This window comes from Rhyacophila brunnea, unplaced genomic scaffold (genome assembly GCF_057557595.1).
Source record: "Rhyacophila brunnea isolate RB1 unplaced genomic scaffold, BYU_Rbru_1.0 scaffold_15, whole genome shotgun sequence".
Taxonomy (NCBI): domain Eukaryota; kingdom Metazoa; phylum Arthropoda; class Insecta; order Trichoptera; family Rhyacophilidae; genus Rhyacophila; species Rhyacophila brunnea.
The window spans coordinates 38,837,698-38,856,941 of NW_028232806.1; the positions used below are offsets into that span (position 1 = coordinate 38,837,698).

Genomic DNA, 19,244 nt, shown 5'->3' on the forward strand with positions numbered 1-19,244 from the left:
AGTCTCGAAATCATGTTATGGAGTAATTGCATTTTCAAGTATGACATGCCATCTAAAATCAGACATAATGCTAATTTCTTTTGTGCTTTATGTGCGTGTTCTGTATATCACATGACCATGAATTTTTTTCTAGCGTACATGTTTATATATAATAATATGTTGTTAACTTTAAATATCTTAATTATCGACTTGGCAGCAACCCTTTTTTTCTAGACCTATTCTAGGCACTTTGTCATACTACCCTGAATGGAAACCAGCATGTGTAATAAAAAAGGTTTCCTATTTAATTAAATTTTTTTTTATGTATGAATGTATAAATAAACACTATTTTTTTACACTGACTATACTTCTTATGTTTTATTTCAAAATGTTTGAAGGTCGAGTCTTGCTTTGCAAAAATGTTAATACTTGAACTTGATAACAATTGAGTTTTAACATATTTTTTTTCATTTAAAATCTTACAAGTTATATTGCAAAAAGTGGTATTTCAATATCACTTTTTTGATACTAAGTAACTTATTTATTTCTGATGTTCATTTGGTAAGAATGGACATAATAGAATGAAAGTAAAAGTGGTTTATATCAATACAATATCGATCACTTATAGGTAGGCTGATAAAAATATCAACTTATTATATTAGCGTAATTGTTACAAAGAAATTATTTTTAGTTATAGTAATGTAGTTACAGGCTCCCCTGTATGAAATGTCAATAACAGAAGTTATATAAATTAATAGGTATTTAAAAACTGTTAGGTTATATACATACATAACATTATAAAAAGTCATTTAGTTCCAAACAAAATAGTTAAAATTAATATTACAAATGTTTCAGATTCAAACTTTAAATCGGTACATCTAAACATAGAAACAACTATAACTACATATATATAATATATTATCATGATTGCCTAAGAGTGGTCTGACTCAATTATGTAATTTAAAATTTGAAAGTGGTGTTTTTTAGTCATTGTAGCGAAAATAGATTATTGACTGACACACGTTAATTATTGTTTTTTTTTTAGTTACCTACTTTGAAAAATGAACACATAATTTATTATAATATATAATGTTTTAGGTATGTAGTGCATAGTTCTTTTGAAATGAGAGAAATTATAAAAAGTTTTTTCAAGTCATATTGTTCCTGAGTAGTGATAAATATTTAATTGACCAAAATTCAAGCCTTTTCTACTAATGTCCACAAATAAACTAATTAAAATTTAGGATGTTTTGTTGAAATATCATGCAATAAGATATAAAATGTACTTTAACCATTATATCATGGTTGTGGGTGTCTTGAAGGCAATTTGCGGAACTGCAAATCATCCTGTATATATGCATCCGATTCCCACATTATATTACATACAATAGTGTTATGAAATCGCACCTATTAGCTGTAGAATAGTTATGTAGTTATCCCGTAATATGACTAGCTGTTTTTACAACATTTAATTTAGTTTGGTATGTATGGTAACATTTAAAAGGTATTTAAATCCTTATTGGTTCTTATATTCATCCTAAAATATTTTTATTTTATCTAAATTTAATAACTATTTATATTTTTGACTCAATTTACAAATAAAAACGAGAAATTAATTAACTTAATTATAAATCTATTTAACATAAAGTATTAATGTAATTATACCAACATACAGCTTAGCTACCCCTAAAAGATATATTATTTTAATTTAAAGTACATATCATAAATAAAATTATTATTGGGCATTAAAAAATTGTTTCTCAAAATATTTTTTAGCAAAGAATTAATTATTTTCATATTAGGTGAATACCTACTTACTTTAAATTAGTGTCTCTTCGAAACGTTCATATGTAGCTGTATAATTTTAGTTATATGAGTTTACAGTATTATTATCCCACGGCATATAATGTCAATCACATAATTAAGACAATTTATAATATATAATATATTTGGGTCCTTATTGAGACTAATAATAATTATCTATGAATTCAATTGTTAAAATTATTTTATTTTGTAAATTAAATAACATCAAAATTATAACTTACTTAAATTTTGAAAAATTCAAATCTGTAGTTATCAATTGAGGAGCTAGTTAGAAGAGGAACATAAATACTTGATTGATCAGAGAGAATCAAATAATTTATGGTGACATAATCTAGAATAGTGGTTCTCATGTGCTGCTCATTTTCAGTATTTAATTTAATTAACTGGGCTAACATGAAATATGCATAATTGGAAATGAGCCATGACCAAGTACTTCAAAACCATTTTAATAATACCACAGTTGAAAAATTGAAGTTATACGTTGACCAAGAACCAAGTCAATTCAAATAATTGGCAACAATTGCTTTATTAATATTGCCAATTTTTCCTACTACTGTATACTGTGAAAGATCATTCAGTGTAATGCACTTCATAAAAACAAATATCGAAGCCAGTTGACAGATGTAAACTTAGAGGTAGCCATGTGGCTCGCATTGGAGAAAAGGAGTATTGAGGAATTTCCATTTGCATTACTTTTAAATAAATAGATATTGTACTAAAATGTTCAAATGTCATTCATTAAATGGACTTGTTTATAAATAAATTGATCCTTTTTTTTTAATCACAACAAAATTGAAATTTGGTGTGGCCACCAGACGTTTCCATGGAACTGTCAATGTCAATTGTGCGGCCACAGTTAAATTTCACATAAGAACCACTGATCTAGAACGAATCGAGAATTTAAAAGCATTATCAAATCCCAATTTTATTTAGGCCCCATTTCTATCCAGGTCTTCAATAAAATAATTAAAATTAAATTTCCAGAGCAGTAACTGATCTAGATGGAATAGTTTTATTAATGTGAATACATAAATGGCACAGATTTAGTATTGTCTCAATCGTTGAGGCGTTTACCACACGTTGCATTTGTGAACGGGATTCATTTTGGAGCCGAGCGGACAGTTAAAATCTTGTGAGAACTGCGGCATGTTGGAGATGGGCCCCAGCACTCGGAAGCGGCCCGGAGAGTGAACCTCCGTCTGGATCTGCGATTGAAGAGACTGCGGTCGCATCACCGCGCACCAGATGTTCGCCGCGCTCATCCAAAATAGCTACAAAAATATATAATTTATAATTACTACAATATCATACACTATCATAAAGAGTTCTGAGAAAAATCATAGAGAATGTTGACTTTGAATTCATCAATTGAGGGAATGAGAATAACTGGGACGGCAACAATTAAGGTGGCTATAGTGCGCCACAAAGATTTCAGAATGATTGACCAAAACAATAATTGAAAAGAGGCAGCACTCGGTTGTCCAGGACGGAGAAAGTTTTTGAAGAGGCCAACACTCACCATAAATTATGTTTATGCACAGTACAAAATCGTGTCCAGAAACTTGCACGTATCCAGTTCGTAGTATCATACTTCTCCGAGAAATGTTGTATCGGAAATAATATATGGCCGTATATTAAAGACCATCCAATCTCTTTGGGATGTATAGTACTGAGATAAAATTCATTTCTAAATAAAACACGGTTCTTGTCAGTTTACACTTTACAGGAAGCCAGCAGCAAACAATTTTGTAAATAGCAGATAAACTGGATTATTTGTTAGGTTAGGTTGAGTTAGGTCTTCATTCTTGAATTCATGAATTTTACTAATCTAGGATAATTATCATTATTAGCTGAATTAAGTGTAACTTGTTAAGTTTATCGTATAGAAAAGTTCATATCATCTTTATCCGATAAGAAAACTCGCGGCGAACTGTGCTACGGTGAAATGTTTTACGGAAAATTTACATATAACCATACAAAATAGACGTTTCTTACCTGTTTAGGTGTAAAGGGTAATCCTGGGAGAGCGGGTTCTTCACCATTTCTTTCGACCCACTTCAGATATGCCGAGTAAACTTCTTTGATGCCGCCATTGTCTGCGATATTCTCGCCTTGTGTATTTATCCCATTCAGCTAAAAACATAAACAAGCACCGATTCTACAAAATTTAAAATAAACCAGGAATTATAGGTAGGTAATTATAATATGTAGTAATTTATCGATACTCAATATTCATTGTTGTTTGTCTGTCTTTTATTTTCCCCCTAACGATTTATTCTATACATGATGTTTTGATGAAACCTGTGTTTAGGTTAGTTTGGGTTAGGTTGTTCCTGAATGGTATTGAAATAACTATTATGAGATTTGACATACGTTTAGATTGACTTCTTTGACCGTATAGTTGGAATACTGCTGAATGATGCAGTTAGCTTTCTCCAGATATCGAGTTTTCGTTTGTTCTTCCCACCAGTCAACCAGGTTTCCGTCTTTGTCAAATTGGCTACCCTGAAAATAAACAACCGATTATACATTCATTTTTGTTAATTAGAAACACAGCAGCCATTTTAAATTCAATCTCTTCATCATAGTTTCTTTTACCATTTGTTTGTTGCCATATTACATCTGGTATACATCGACATATTATGATATTTTGTAGTTACAATAGAAAATATTATATTTTTGACAAAATAAATTGGTACAGTTCGGTTATGAGGAACACAGCGGAAAACACATTTTGAAAATACCCGATATACTGGATTATTTGTTTGTTTGGGTTAGTTTAGGTTAGGTTAGGTTGGGTTAGGTTTGGTTAGGTTAACCTAACAAATTATCCAGTATATCGGCTATTTTCAAAATGTGTTTGCCGCTGTATTCCTCATAACCGAACTGTACCAATAAATTGTTAATTGATTTTGTATAGTTAATAAAAGTGAAATACTAATAAGTTAGCTTTTGATCTATTATATTGTATGAAATTCAACTTATAACCAAGCCAATTTGAGTTATGACCAAAGTGTGGGAACGCAACTCGGTCAACTAATACCCGTATTCAAGAATAAATATTAAGAAACATCTTTTCACATAACTGATTTAAATGTCTGTAACCTAAAATAATTAAAATTTCTAAAGGAAACAGTCCAATCCGTATCATCCAGTGACAAAGGGTGGAGGTAGGCTGTTAAGATCCGATATAAATAGTACATACTAAACCTCGTCAGTCAAATGTGTTTGTTTTCATGGAACTAAGACTACAATGTGAAGTTTTAAAATTCAATTAAGTCCTGCCTAAACCAAGCCATCATAGTTTTGGTATGCTATGATGCTATGAGCAATCCGACAAAAATAGTGCACACTTTTTCAGCCATACTTATTAGTTTTCATTATTAAGAATACATATTATTACATATGGTGTTTGTTAGTTTTTTTTAAAATTCATTAAGCCCTGCCTAAGTCAAATCATAATCGATAAAAAATATTCTTCTATCTATAAAATATATAAAATGATGTATGGTTTAATGGCATAATTTTAGATATTTTAAAGATAAATGAATATTTTTTGACTATTATCTGCTATGGCTTAGATTACACACGGCTTAATTGTATTTTAAAAACCATCAAACACCATCTACACATTGCAATCTTAGTTCAATGAAAACAAATACGTTTGACTGACAAAGTTTAGTGTGCACTATTTATATCAGATCTTAACAGCCTACCTCCACCCTTCGCCACTTGTAAATAGTATGCATAGTTCACATGAGTCATTCATTTAAGTCGATTACAAGAAAACTACCCATTCATCAATAATTTTGATATTATATTATGTGATAGTAAGTGAAATAGATATTCAGTGACAGAATAAAGAATTCGCTCACTTGATCATCAAATCCATGAGTAATTTCATGCGCTATGACAAATCCGATGGCTCCGTAGTTCATGTATCTTGGACGCTGCGCAGAAAACATATCTCCTTGTAGAACACCAGCAGGGAATTCTAGAAAAAATCATTATTTTAAGTGAGATTGGATCTACAATAACATTTTTTTATACTTATTTAGCTTACATGTAACCTGCAATGCGAAATGACACAGAAATTTAATCATTTGTTTTGCTTGCCGTGATGCAGTTACTTTTTGCTTGTATTTAATTGAATCTTAGCGGACGGCCAATGATGCAATGTGGAAGGAATGGTAGCTTTGCTATGATCTAAAAATATTTATTTATACAACTAATATTAATACCAACAAGAGAATATTTAAAACAAGTAAAATTGAGTAAAATAACCGTAAAATTGCACGGTTATTATTACACAGTACTCTATGGACTATTTCTGGGGATACTCTGCATCCATAGCATCTATAGACCGCGCGCCACTGGGAACCATATTATCATTATTTTCTTATTAATTTAAAGGTTTCATCTTCAAAGAGGAAGGTTTTTCTTCAACATCTTTATATATTACATTTGAAGTATAAAAATGCAGATAAATAAAGATACCTAACTACATAATTTGAAAACACTTCTGAGAAATATATACCAATAGAAAAAATCTTTTTTTTTTAACTACGCCATCCTGCTGGGTGTATGTTCAATAAAAAGAATGCTACATTATTAAATATTGAAAACACATAGTTAATAGATAAAGATGTTAAAAAAAACATTCTTCGATAGGGGAAGTCACTAAATGTATGAATGCGACTATAAAAAGTTACTAAAGTCAATGATTATCAAAAGGGTCATCGTCAATGAAAAATCGAGGGATAATGCGAAAGATTGAGGTCACCTATATATGATGAATTGTCGCTCAATACAATCATCTATGCGAACGGAGGAATGCAGGGATGGCTGGAGAGACATAACTAAGATATTTTAAAAAAGTGATGATAGTCAATAGTGAGGGATACAAAATTGATTATGGGTCACTAGTCAGGTTAGTTGGTGCTAGTACAAGATAAAAAATCTGGAGTAGTATATCAATTACGTATGCTGTTCTCGACTGCGTTATAGAAGGCGTTGACGACAGCGGGCTGACCATGGGAGATCCACTCGGTGCGGTTGATAGGCTCCCGGAACATGCGGTTCTTATAGTTGTTGAAGAACACCGAATTGTTCAGCATGGAGTAGAGGTACGACTTTGGTGACACTATCAGCTGGAAAATTATACCAATCACATTAACATTTAAGTAAATATCTATCAACACATAAATATATTTCAATGGAACAGAAATCATTAAAAACCGACCACAAAATAACAAATTAACTCAGTATTTCAAGTAGACTGCTTAGATCTGCTTAATTTTAACATAGGAACACAGAGAACAGAGGAAGCAGCTACTCCTGCTTGAATGAGTAGGTATATACATCTCAGGTTCGAAACCCGGGTCTGGCAAAATTCACATATTTTCCAATGTGTGTTTGGACCCAGATCATGGACCTAATAGGTTGAGCAAGTGGCTAACATCCATTTCTCATAAAAAATCTGGTACGAAACTTCTTCACGAGCGGGCCTAAAAACAATATGTCTTGTATAAAATAAATAAGTACCACAATATTGCATACATACTCTAATACATTATCTCTGTAACAAGTTTGTCAAATTCTTCAGGAGACAAAATTTGGGAAAATAATTTAGTCCCCATACAACTAATTCACTACCTATTTGAGGTTATATTGGATCATTTTCTTGTTGATAATTTAATATTGTTAAATTATATTTTATTAAATGGACTTGTCTATAAACAAATTGACCCATTTTTTGAGTAAAAAAAAATTTTGCTTTATTTTTTTCAATCACAACAAAAGTGAAATTTGGTGCAGCTACCACACGTTTCCATAGAACTGTCAATGTCAATTGTGCGGCCACAGTTAAATTTCACGTGAGAACCACATAATTTCTAGATTAATAATTATAATGAACTTACTCCGTCATAGAACTCGTCAATCTTATTATCGTCCAGTAACTCTTGAGGATATGCGATGTGAGGAACCACCGTGTCGGCTTTCTCTAACGCTGCAGCTCTCGTCTTTGAATCCATCCACTCCACTTCATTGAGAATGTGGCGGAACTCTTTCCTAATAAAAAAATTACACCTCTACGTTATTAAACAGAAAAAGGCATCTCTAATTTCCCATAGTCTTACTAGTTGGGGCATCTATTTCTAAAAGTCCACATCAAAAGCTATCAAACAATACGAACATAATGATATCAATATCTATGTTACTTCCAAAAACGCGTCAAAAGCACATGAAAAAAAAATAGTTAAGAGCAAAGGTAAATTAAATGTATACAGCCAAATGCCATTAAGTATGTTGAATTTAACTTTCCAATTCAGTGTTGATTAGCTTATAGAAATCGCCCACTTACGAATTTTGTTTTTCTCTTAGAATATAGGCTAACGCAACTTCTGATGCAACTGATACTTTGTTCACAATCTCAATTTCAGCAGAGAGTGCATTATTATTAAAATAATAGATATTTTATACAACTTCATTTCATTGGGTGAGAATTTTTTGTTGTATAAACGGGACACGATAATCAAAAAAATAGTTCTGTCTAAACAACTTCAAACGACTTCTCAATCACACTGCACCGAAGATAATAAATTTTCCTGTTTAACAATAATTTTAAACCAATAATCAGATTCGCTCCACCCCTTCAGAAATGCAGCCAATTTGATAATAGTGATATCTCACCTGATGTCGTTGACCATGTCCAGTGCAATATTCTTGGCTTTATCGTCAAAGTATTTCCTCACGTACATTGATCCAGTTGCTATTCCTAAACTGACAAAAAATCTCTTATCATTGAATATCTCTTTACACATTACATCAATATGTATAACAATGTTGCAATGCCCAAGCTTTCAATAGATATCCTTATTATAAGTCTTTAATATGTATGGATTCAAAAAATGAGAGAAAACTGACTAACTTTACTTTGTATGCAAGATACTGTAGAAGGATATTTTGTAGTTGTGTGCAAGTATGATGTCAAGTAGCAAAGAATGTTCAACCACACCACAGGCCATGTCTCAAGGATGGACAACACTCAATCACCAAAATGGTTCCAAAAAATAATAATAAGAGGGTAGAATGATATAAACTATGGTGATTGGACTATAGATCATAATATTATTATTATCTAGACAGGATAGATATAGATAGACAGGCGCAAAACGATATGGAGTTTTCATCACTTTGCAAAACCCTCCGAAGGAAGATTAGAGAAGACCTTCGTAAATTCAATGTAAACCTCATACAAGCAATTGTGAAAGCAGGCAGAAGTTTAAACAAAAACAAGCAATGCTTGTCGATAGGAAAACGTCAAATCACAGCACTAAAAGCAAAAGATGGTTCTATCGTCAGAAATTGGGAACACTTGTTAAGCCGAGTTGAAGAGTTCTACAGCGATCTCTACAGTGATGACACTGACAATACGACTATAGACTTAGATCTTCAGAGAAATGGAAATTCGGAAGACCATACTCCCGAAATTACATCCTGGGAAGTAACCCATGCTTTAAATTACATGAAAAGTGGGAAAGCCCCCGGGGAAGACGGTTTAACGATAGATATCCTCAAAAAAGCAGGAAAGGATGCAAATGAAGTACTTGCACAATTGTTCACAGCCTGCATATGCAAAGAGGATGTCCCAGAGGTATGGAAAAATGCCAGCATTGTCATTCTTCACAAAAAAGGTGACAGAGAAGACCTAGCAAATTATCGTCCAATAAGTCTACTCCCTATTCTCTACAAGACGTTCACAAAAATTCTCTCAAACCGTCTGCAAAATGTACTAGACGAGAACCAACCGAGAGAACAAGCCGGATTTAGAGGAGGATACAGCACTATGGACCATATCCAAGTCGTCAGAGAAATCATAGAGCGGTACCAGGAATACAAACTGCCACTATGCATGGGTTTTATAGACTATGAGAAGGCGTTTGATTCGCTAAAGAAATGTTCAATACTCGACGCACTCAGAAAACAAGGAATCCCTGGACGCTATATAAATATTTTCAATAATATATACAGTAGCGCAACAGCATCTGTAAATCTCCATAAACCATCGCGCAGATTTCCTATCAGCAAAGGAGTCCGACAAGGTGATACAATCTCACCTAAACTATTTACAGCTACCCTTGAAGACTTATTCAGGCAACTTGACTGGAATGACAAAGGGATCCCCATAAATGGAGAATACCTGAGTCATCTGCGCTTTGCCGATGACATAGTAATTTTCTCGCAAGACTCAGAAGACCTCCAAAGCAGAATGCAGGAACTCGCTGAAGTAAGCAACAAAGTAGGTTTGAAAATAAATGTAACAAAGACGAAAGTCATGTTCAACTGCTTTGCAGGCCAAAAAGAGATCCTCATCAATGGCACTCAGCTCGAACAGGTGAAAAGCTACATCTATCTGGGACAACAAGTATCTATAGATGGATGTATATTTGATGAAATTGTTCGCAGAGTAAAGCTAGGCTGGAGTGCTTTTGGCCGCCTGAATAATGTCTTCAAAAGTGACCTTCCACTGTGCCTAAAGCGCAAAGTGTTCAACCAGTGTGTGCTTCCCGTGATGACATATGCGTGTGAAACATGGACCCTAAGTAAAAGAGAGATCCAGAAACTTAGAGTAGCACAACGTGGTATGGAGAGGTGCATGCTGGGCATAACGCGAAAGGACAAAAAGAGGAATGAGTGGATAAGGAAGCAGACAAGGGTTTGCGATGTAATAGAGTTTATTAAAAGCCTTAAATGGAGATGGGCTGGACACATAGCTCGAAGAAGAGACAATCGTTGGACAAATCTAGTCATCCAGTGGTATCCAAGAAGTACAAAACGTCCACAAGGTAGACCTAGAGGCCGCTGGATCGATGAAATGATAAAGTTCTGCGGAAGTACGTGGCAACGCAATGCACAGGACCGAGAGAAGTGGAAGCAACTTGAAGAGGCCTTCATCCAGCAGTGGATAGATTCAGGCTGATGATGATGATGATGATGATGATATAAAGCACAGTAACAGTGTTTACCCCTTGTTGACCATGGAGGAGCACTCCTTCCATCGGGGTAGCTTGGCCATCACTCCCGTCATCACTCCCTGGAAGACCAGGTTCCTCTGCTTGAACTTGTCGCTCACAAACGGTATGGAGATCTCGATGGCTCTCCACATGGCGTAATTCGCCATTACCCGCTTTGGCGTTCTTGTCATCAACTCCTATTGCGGGAAATTTAAACGTTTAATATATGTGATATTAAGCTACCTGCCCTTAAAGTGGATACTGCCACCTTACAATTAAATTTTTTTTTTATAAAATGTCAATATTTCACGAATTATTTATTAAAGAATCCCATCTTACTATGTATGTATTACATAATATTATTTTATGGCCATGTATATTATTGTATTGAAAAGATTTATGATTAGTTCATAGTTTTAATTTATGGAAGGATCGGGGAATTTCAATTGCCACAAAAATGATGCTTGTGCATACATTAGTGTACTCTATATTTTTATACTGAGTCGAGTCATGGACCCTGAAGGCAAGGGAGCGGAAGGCAATCGATGCCTTTGAGATGAGATGTTGGCGCTGAATACTTCGTATTTCTTGGACAGAACACATGACGAACACTCAATCATTCAGAGACTGAATATTAAGGAACGGCTCTCGACAATATGTCTGAGACGCATTCTGTAGTTCTGTGGACATATTGTTTGGCGCGGACCAGACAACCTGGTGAGAGTGGTGATTTTGGGTGGCCTCCAGGGAAGGCGAAGCAGAGGAAGAGCGTCTACAGGCTGAAGCGACCAAGTGAAAGAGCTGACTAAGGGCACCATTCATTCTGAGATAAGCGGAAGTTTGAGAAAGATGGAAAGTCTTGGTCGCTCAAGGATGGAAAAAAAGTGTATCAAGAAGAATGTATTTTATATTTATTTAAAAAACATTGATTTTCATAAAAAAAACCTACCTACCTACCTGTAACTTGAAATTATTTTCATGTATATCTTATATTATATAATCGATTAAAATATCATTTAAATATCGCAATTTAAATAGTTCATAACAATATAATGCAGTTATTTCCGTGGACATGTTTATATGAAATTAAGCATTAAGGCATACCTCGTATTCGATGATGTATTTTGGATATGAAATAATAATGACATCATCATCGGTTATTGTTGAATATGGCCTCAGAATCGAATTGAAGAAATCTTTCCACTGTATACTGAAAGAATGCGTAAATTTAATTATCTGTTATATCCAATGATACAATTATATCAAACAATGACACCAAGTCAATAATACCTTGGAAAACTTTGTTGCATTTCATTTACAGTCATCGGATTGTAGAGAGCTGTTGCATTTCTCATTTCCTCTTGTGCCAGACTCATCTGTGAATTAAAATAGAAAGCTTTTTAATATAATGTTATAAAAAAAATTCATAGATGGCAGTAGCCATAAATAATCAGTATTCTATAACAAAATAAATAGCTGACAATAAAATTATAATCAATTACCTTGGCAAGCTGCACTTCAAACAAAAGTGAATTCTTCAGTTCTTTTTCAGCATATGATCGATTAGCCCCGAGTAAAACAGCGATATCTACCATGTAGCTGTAATATGCCGAAACTATTTCATCTTCCAGGCCGTTCATGAAGTATTTGCGATTGATTCCTAAACTCGCTTGATCCAACTGAAAAGATTTATTAATCAATTTCAACAGTCGATGTTATATTTACATATTATGATATTTAGTAACCTCTAACAATATAAGGGATAATATTATATTACATAATAGATGATCTCATTATGTCAAGCTTCATAATTATTGGCTAATTAAGTTGGTCTTATCACCATACTTCTTCTGCTAAATACAAATGTTACCACAAGGTTTTGAAACCATTGCAGGATCCATTCCAAGAATTGAAATGACAATATTAGAGGATATCATAATCTCAGCCACTCTCGATCCATTGTCGAGTGAAAGCCTCTTTGCTGTCTCCACTTTTCATGGTTCTTTCAAGTCTTTTCTTGTCACCTACTTCCGTTAAACTTGATTATCCCATTGATGCAATAGGCTCTTAGCTGCCCTACAGATATTTGAATATCTCGTTGGTATTGGTAGATTTGTCCAGTGACAAACTGTACTTTGAGCGATATGGGTTGCCCATCTCCTCTTCAATGTTCACTACAAATATTTAGTAACCTTTTGTTAGTTGTGGGATACTTACAGATAGCACTCGTCGCGTTGAATTCTTGCAATCGGGCCCAATGCTGACTTCCATGAAGAACCTTGCGCTGAACCCTGCATCATTCATTTTGTAGGTGAGATCCATCCAGGAGTTGTCATCCTCAGACCAACTGTTCCCCTTCAGCACCGGCCATCCGCCTAACTTGTCCACGAGGTCCAGCAGAGTTTGGTTTCCGGTCTCTTCGATCAGCTCTACCGGTCAGATAAAATAAGAACCATTATTAAATTTACTTATTAACTCAAGAAGTTCATTAATTTTATTAAAATGAGGACAAAAGCCAGTGGCATGGCCCCCACATCCTGAACCGGGCCTCCAGGCTAGTATCATTGGCGGCCCCCCTACCTATCGCTAAGCATAAAGGCGGTATGACGCAGAATTGACGCTCTAAAATAGCATTTTCCAAATGGTGAATAAGGTAAAATTAAGGGTTTTCAGTGTATATTTAGTGATTTTTCAATGTTTTTAATACATCCACTTGAATTATGGAGTTGTCAAGTATCGACACACAATAATCAAAATTTTCATGACACAACCGCAGGCGACTTTTTTCGCTAGTGAAGGAAGTTTGTGATATTAGTTTATCTCACTTATCTGGTCGACTCGCCATGCCGGGCCCCCAGGCTAGAGCCCTTTTAGCCCCCCCCCCCCTCCTTGGGGCCATGGCCAGTGGTATTCAAACTGTGCACCGCAAACAATACTTAAGTAATAAGTTTGATTTACCACAGAGATGCAAATACAAACATGAATATTTAGGTAAATACGCAACTGTACTCGCAAGTACTCCAGCCAGTTATTCAATCTTATTGCCATCTCCGTCTAGGATCAGGGATCTAATAGTGAAATATAGTTATTTCCTCACCAGTATTCATGCACGCCTTGTAGACATCCTTAGCGATTCCAAAAGCTTTAGGCTCGTTGGGCGTGGTCTCCTGCTCTAGGACCGTCCTCAGCTGGTCCTGCAGGAACTCGCTGATTACGGAGAAAGCGTCAACGGTGGTCATGTCGTCTGGGATTCGAGTGGTTTTGATGAAGTTTCCGCAAGCAAAGTCGTAGAAATCATCACATGGGTCCACCGTTATGTCCATGTTTTTGATCAGGTTGTTGGCTGCAAAGAAAGTACATTATGATTGCAATAATTGTACTGACTAATCGCTTTTCCAATTTTTCCCACAGTTAACTTGGGAATGAATAAATATACCTACATAATTAAGTTAAAAAGTAAAAAATACCTAACAATGACATATTTTTCTTTAATTACGTGATTGAAAAGTACCTAGTGTGCGTAACATAATTGTGACAAGGAATATCTATTTGAAGAAGAGCCGGAGCACCGTCTGGCCCAGTACATCACTGATAAAATTAATTCCGTGTATATTACCTACTTGTGTATGCAGTTGGTCGTACGTTAGCAGTTGTATTGGATATATTATAATATAGCCGTATAGTATTGAGATCAAATTTATGTCTAAATAAAACACTTAAAAAATACGTAATAAAATCACCGTAATACTACGGAAAGACAGAAGAAAACAGGTCGGTAAGTAAATGAGAAATACAATCATATATAAAATTCTGTATGGTTCAAAAGTAAATTAGCAAGCAAGTAGGTAAATACTCAAATTAATGTTCTTATTAAATCTAATAAAATTTAAACACTACTGTCTGCAATGCACCACGAACAACGCGTCATTTTTTGATCTCAATGATATGCGGCCATCTCTTTCCGGTACGACAACGCACGATGAACTTTCATACCGGATAATTACGTACAATTTACAATAATATGTAACCAGATTTACTACCCGTGCTTTAGGCAGGGGTGCAAACCTTACACCCCACACCTTAGCTAATCGCGCCTAGTGAAAATAAACAAATACACTATAGGCCAGGGTTGGCGAACCTTTTTACTTACGCGTGCCAAAATTTCCTAAATATTATTTTTTGACTGTCTGGCGTGGCAAGCAGTTTTTTATAGGGAAAAATGAAAAAAAAAGTTATAAGCAGGGCTTTTTTTCCATTTAACGCGGTGGAACGGCGTTCCGGCACCTTTTTTCACGGTTTTATTTCAAAATCAATTAAACGAAAAAATATTTGCGCTTAAGTAATTACAATAATAATTCGTTAAAATGATAAAATAAGGTACAGGTGGAAGCCATTTTGAATGTTGGCGTGTTAGTGTTAGTGAAGTAACCGTATAGTTTAAATAGCAAACCTGCGTATGTAACTAGCTTCATACGTATGTCTTTGCGTATTATGATTTTGACAGTTTGACGTTTATCGCATGGCGGCATCTGCGTATATTGTTATTTACGTTTGTTTAGTCAGTTTGTGTTGCGATTACGTGTTGTGCAACTATTTTATATATTATTTAGTGCAACCCCAAGTTTAAATATGAAAAAAATTTCCTGTTACTTCTCAACCACCGGCAGCGGCGCCGATTCCGCAAATAAAAAGTTCAAAACAGTAACAGAAACGATGACAGAAGATATGGAAATATCGGTACATGTAGATGTTCCTGAATCATCTCGAGCTGATCTCGGGGATCAAGGTCTAACTCAAAACGATTGGCCAGACTGCTGGTCATTAGATAAAAAAAACGATTTTTGCTCAAAAAACGAATGGTGAACGAAGCAAAAGTTCAGAGGTATTCCGAAAAAATCTCTTCAAACCGGACTCGAAAAAACGGTACTAACACAAACACGGCGAAAATAATGGCGGTTTGAAAATTGTGTGGTGACAGGACGAATATTATCTTTAAAATCGCCTTAGTGGCTTAAAGTGGTGCGATAGTAAAAACATGAGTTTTTAGTGTTTAATTGATTTAGGTGAAGTTAGGGACACTTGGCGAAGTTAGGGGGTTTTACGGTACACAAAATGAAACTTGGCTGCACAATTTGCAGAAATGTCGGAACTCTTGGAACTGAAACGACAATGGGAATGAAAATATCCAAAGAATGGGCCAATAATGAAATCACGTATTCTGGGAAAGAAAGGAAGCTACAATTGGGGTCACTTCGAAAAAAAAATTTCGATCACAGAGGATCTATTGCACACAAAGCAGCGTTAAAAATCATTTCTGAAGCCAGAAAAAAGCAGATTGAAAATACTTTTTTAAAATCGTTACCTCGCGAAAAAGTAATAACAGCAAACATTTTTCGAACTGCATATAAAGTAGCTAAGGAAAATTAATCATTCAATATGTTTGAAAGTGAAATTAATCTCCAAGAACTAAATAGGATCGAAATGGGTCATATTCTCCATTCCACTAACGCATGTATTAACATTGTAAATCATATATGTGATGAAATGAGAAAAAATGTTTTCAAAGAAATTGTTCAATCGAAAAATATAATTTCTTTGATAATTGATGAGTCTACCACCATAAGCCAAAAAACCACCCTCATTGTGTATGTTCGATGCTGTGTCGAATGTGTTTTATTAATTTGTTTTTGGATTTGATTGAACTTAAAGACGTAACGGCAAAAGGAATATTTGAATCATTACTCCAATCTCTTGATTTATATGGGATGACAGAAGAATATTTAAAAAAATATTTAGTTTCGGTTGCATGCGACGGCGCTGCTGTGATGTTAGGTTCTAAAAATGGAGTGAAAAAATTGCTGACAGAAAAATTTCCTTCAATTATAGTTTGGCATTGTACTAATCACAGATTGGAATTATCAGTAAGTGATGTTGTAAAGAAAATTTCAGGGATCAATAGATTCAAATCATTTATTGATAAACTTTATGTTTTATACCACGCGTCGCCGAAAAATAATAGAGAGTTGCATTTATGTGCAGAATCACTAGGCGTTGAGGTACTGAAAATCGGAAAAGTTTTAAGTACCCGATGGGTGGCATCTAGTTTTCGTTCAGTTTCGGCTGTGTGGAATAATTATGAATCCCTTGTGCGTCATTTTGAAGAAGCGATGAATGATCCTACAAGAGATAAAAATGGCAAGTGTACTTATAGTGGCTTAAAGAACAAAATAACATCAACAGCATTTTTATTGGATCTAGCATTGATGTGCGACGCTCTCCAAGAATTGTCGGAACTTAGTTTGGACCTACAAAATCGCAATGTGAACCTTCACATTGCAAATCGAAAAATAAATGAACTCGTTCAAGTTTTTGAAGAAAGAAAACAGAATTTTGGACCCTATTATAAATGTGCTGCAGCTGCTATAAGCAATCTGCATTTTCGTGGAGTTTTACTTCATGAAAAAGTTTCTAAAAATGATCCTCCTATTGATCCGAAAATATTTTATTCCACGTTGAAAACGTCAATTGAAAAAAGGCTGCTAGATAATAAAGATGTTGAGTTTGCACTTTGGGCTCGCGTACTTGACCAAAAATATTGGCCTGAAGATATTGATAATCGGTTGACATTTGGAGAGATGGAAATTAGAAACATTTCGATCAGGCTACAACTAGATGAACGAGAAATGATTCGTGGATTTCGCGAATACATTCTCGAAAAGACATATTCTGAAAAACTCTTGCGTTTGGTATATGCTCTGAATTCTATTCCCATTTCTTCAAGTGAATGTGAACGGGGGTTTTCGCAAATGAATCTAATTATTACCACAATAAGAGCTTCGTTAAACACTAAAACAGTTTCGGCACTCTTGTTCATCAAACTCGTGGGACCACCCTTGACACTTTTCGATCCTTCAAAATATGTTGATAGGTGGTTACTTAAAGGAAGACATTCGGCCTTAGACTCTAACACTAAGAAAAGGAATCGAGATGATGTATCAGACGAGAATTGGAAAAACTTTGGAAATCACTCTAAACTTTTATTCAAGTTCATAAATAAATACATTACATATGTATTAACAATTATATTTTAAATTTAGTCTTATTTAGTCTTATTTGTACAATATATTTCAAATATAATGTATGTATTTTATTGTTTCTGTAGCTTTTTTTTGGCTAAAATAAAAAATTATCGTAAAAATCAACCTTTTTTTGTTCGCTTCGTGGCATAGCTCCTTTAAATTTCATTTAAGTGACATTTGAATATAATTTTATTTAGTAAAAAGCTTGACATGAAGTGAGTTCCGGCACCTTTTTTTTTAAAAAAAAAAAAAGCCCTGGTTATAAGAATTCTATTAAAAAGGTTCAACAAATATACTTTAGTTCTTGAATATTACTGTATTACTTAGTTTGGTTCTTTACGCACAAATTGACGTCAGAAATGCTCTGATCAGATGAGGCATTCGTTCGCTACAGTGGTCATTATATCATAATGATTATAAATCAATCAAAATCAGTGGTTCGCGCCGTGGTTTCCCCAGTCGCCTGTTGAGGTCAGTGTAATAATACTATGTGCGACGCATAAAACCTAAGGAACGATTTATGCAATTAAAATTAAACGTAATGCTTATTCTTGAAGAGTATCTGCCTCCTATTTTTTTACAATGCGATCTGTCATTTTTTATGCTTGAATTTTGTCGTTTTTGCTTGCGCATCAATTGGTAAACATATTAATAAAAACCGAAGAAAATACGCTTGGCTATGTCGACGTTATTTTTAGCTTGTATTCTTGTTTGTCCGGTGGTTGTTTGTCCAGTACTAATCTTGCAATCAATTTTTAACTAACTTCTCGACTAGCTAGACATTTGAAACTTTTAGAATATATCAGAACACGATGCCAATGCATTCTTTTAATACTTTTAGCCATGTTTAAGTAGAATTGAATTCACTTTCAGTTAATTCTGTTTTGTATGGAAAGTTATTTCAGAAAAATCCGCAAAAAGTAAAATACTATTATCGATTGCTAAGGCGATGGTCCTAGGCTAGTAAAATGTAATATGTAGTCCTTAAAATAATATATTCAAAATTGACCTGCTAGGTTTTTCCGGATTAAGCCGCCAATGGTCCTAGCAACTAAATTATTTATATATACGTACCTACGTTACTATGGAAATCAAAATGACATTTCAGTATTCTATATTTGTTTGTTTTCTATTTACTTCATATCAAGTACTTGAGCATATTGAGCATAATAATTAAACAGAAAATTTAAAAACGTTGTATATAAAAATTCTTTTTATCTTGTAATTATTTTAAGTATTTATTTGTACATTTTTTTTTTTAATTATTAAGATATCAATTGTTTTTCTCTTCAACATAAAAAATTCGCGTCCCATAGGTTCGCCATCACTACTATATGCTATATTG

The 19,244-nt window shown here is 34.2% G+C and overlaps 1 protein-coding gene across 1 annotated transcript in view; it reads right to left on the reverse strand.

Annotated features, from left to right (window-relative positions):
- Positions 1–1,992: 1,992 nt before the first annotated feature.
- Positions 1,993–19,244, reverse strand: part of LOC147075308 (neprilysin-2-like) — a 94,920-nt gene continuing 77,668 nt past the window's right edge. The window contains exons 5-17 of the mRNA XM_085942743.1: positions 13,918–14,163; positions 13,038–13,249; positions 12,323–12,499; positions 12,111–12,196; positions 11,925–12,030; positions 10,833–11,017; positions 8,497–8,586; positions 7,725–7,875; positions 6,785–6,953; positions 5,679–5,797; positions 4,177–4,308; positions 3,799–3,936; positions 1,993–3,074 (exon numbers count right to left, since the gene is read on the reverse strand). Coding sequence (XP_085798869.1) covers positions 2,874–3,074; positions 3,799–3,936; positions 4,177–4,308; positions 5,679–5,797; positions 6,785–6,953; positions 7,725–7,875; positions 8,497–8,586; positions 10,833–11,017; positions 11,925–12,030; positions 12,111–12,196; positions 12,323–12,499; positions 13,038–13,249; positions 13,918–14,163 — 2,012 coding nt within the window. The 3' untranslated portion in view covers positions 1,993–2,873. The remainder of the gene's footprint in view (positions 3,075–3,798; positions 3,937–4,176; positions 4,309–5,678; positions 5,798–6,784; positions 6,954–7,724; positions 7,876–8,496; positions 8,587–10,832; positions 11,018–11,924; positions 12,031–12,110; positions 12,197–12,322; positions 12,500–13,037; positions 13,250–13,917; positions 14,164–19,244) is intronic.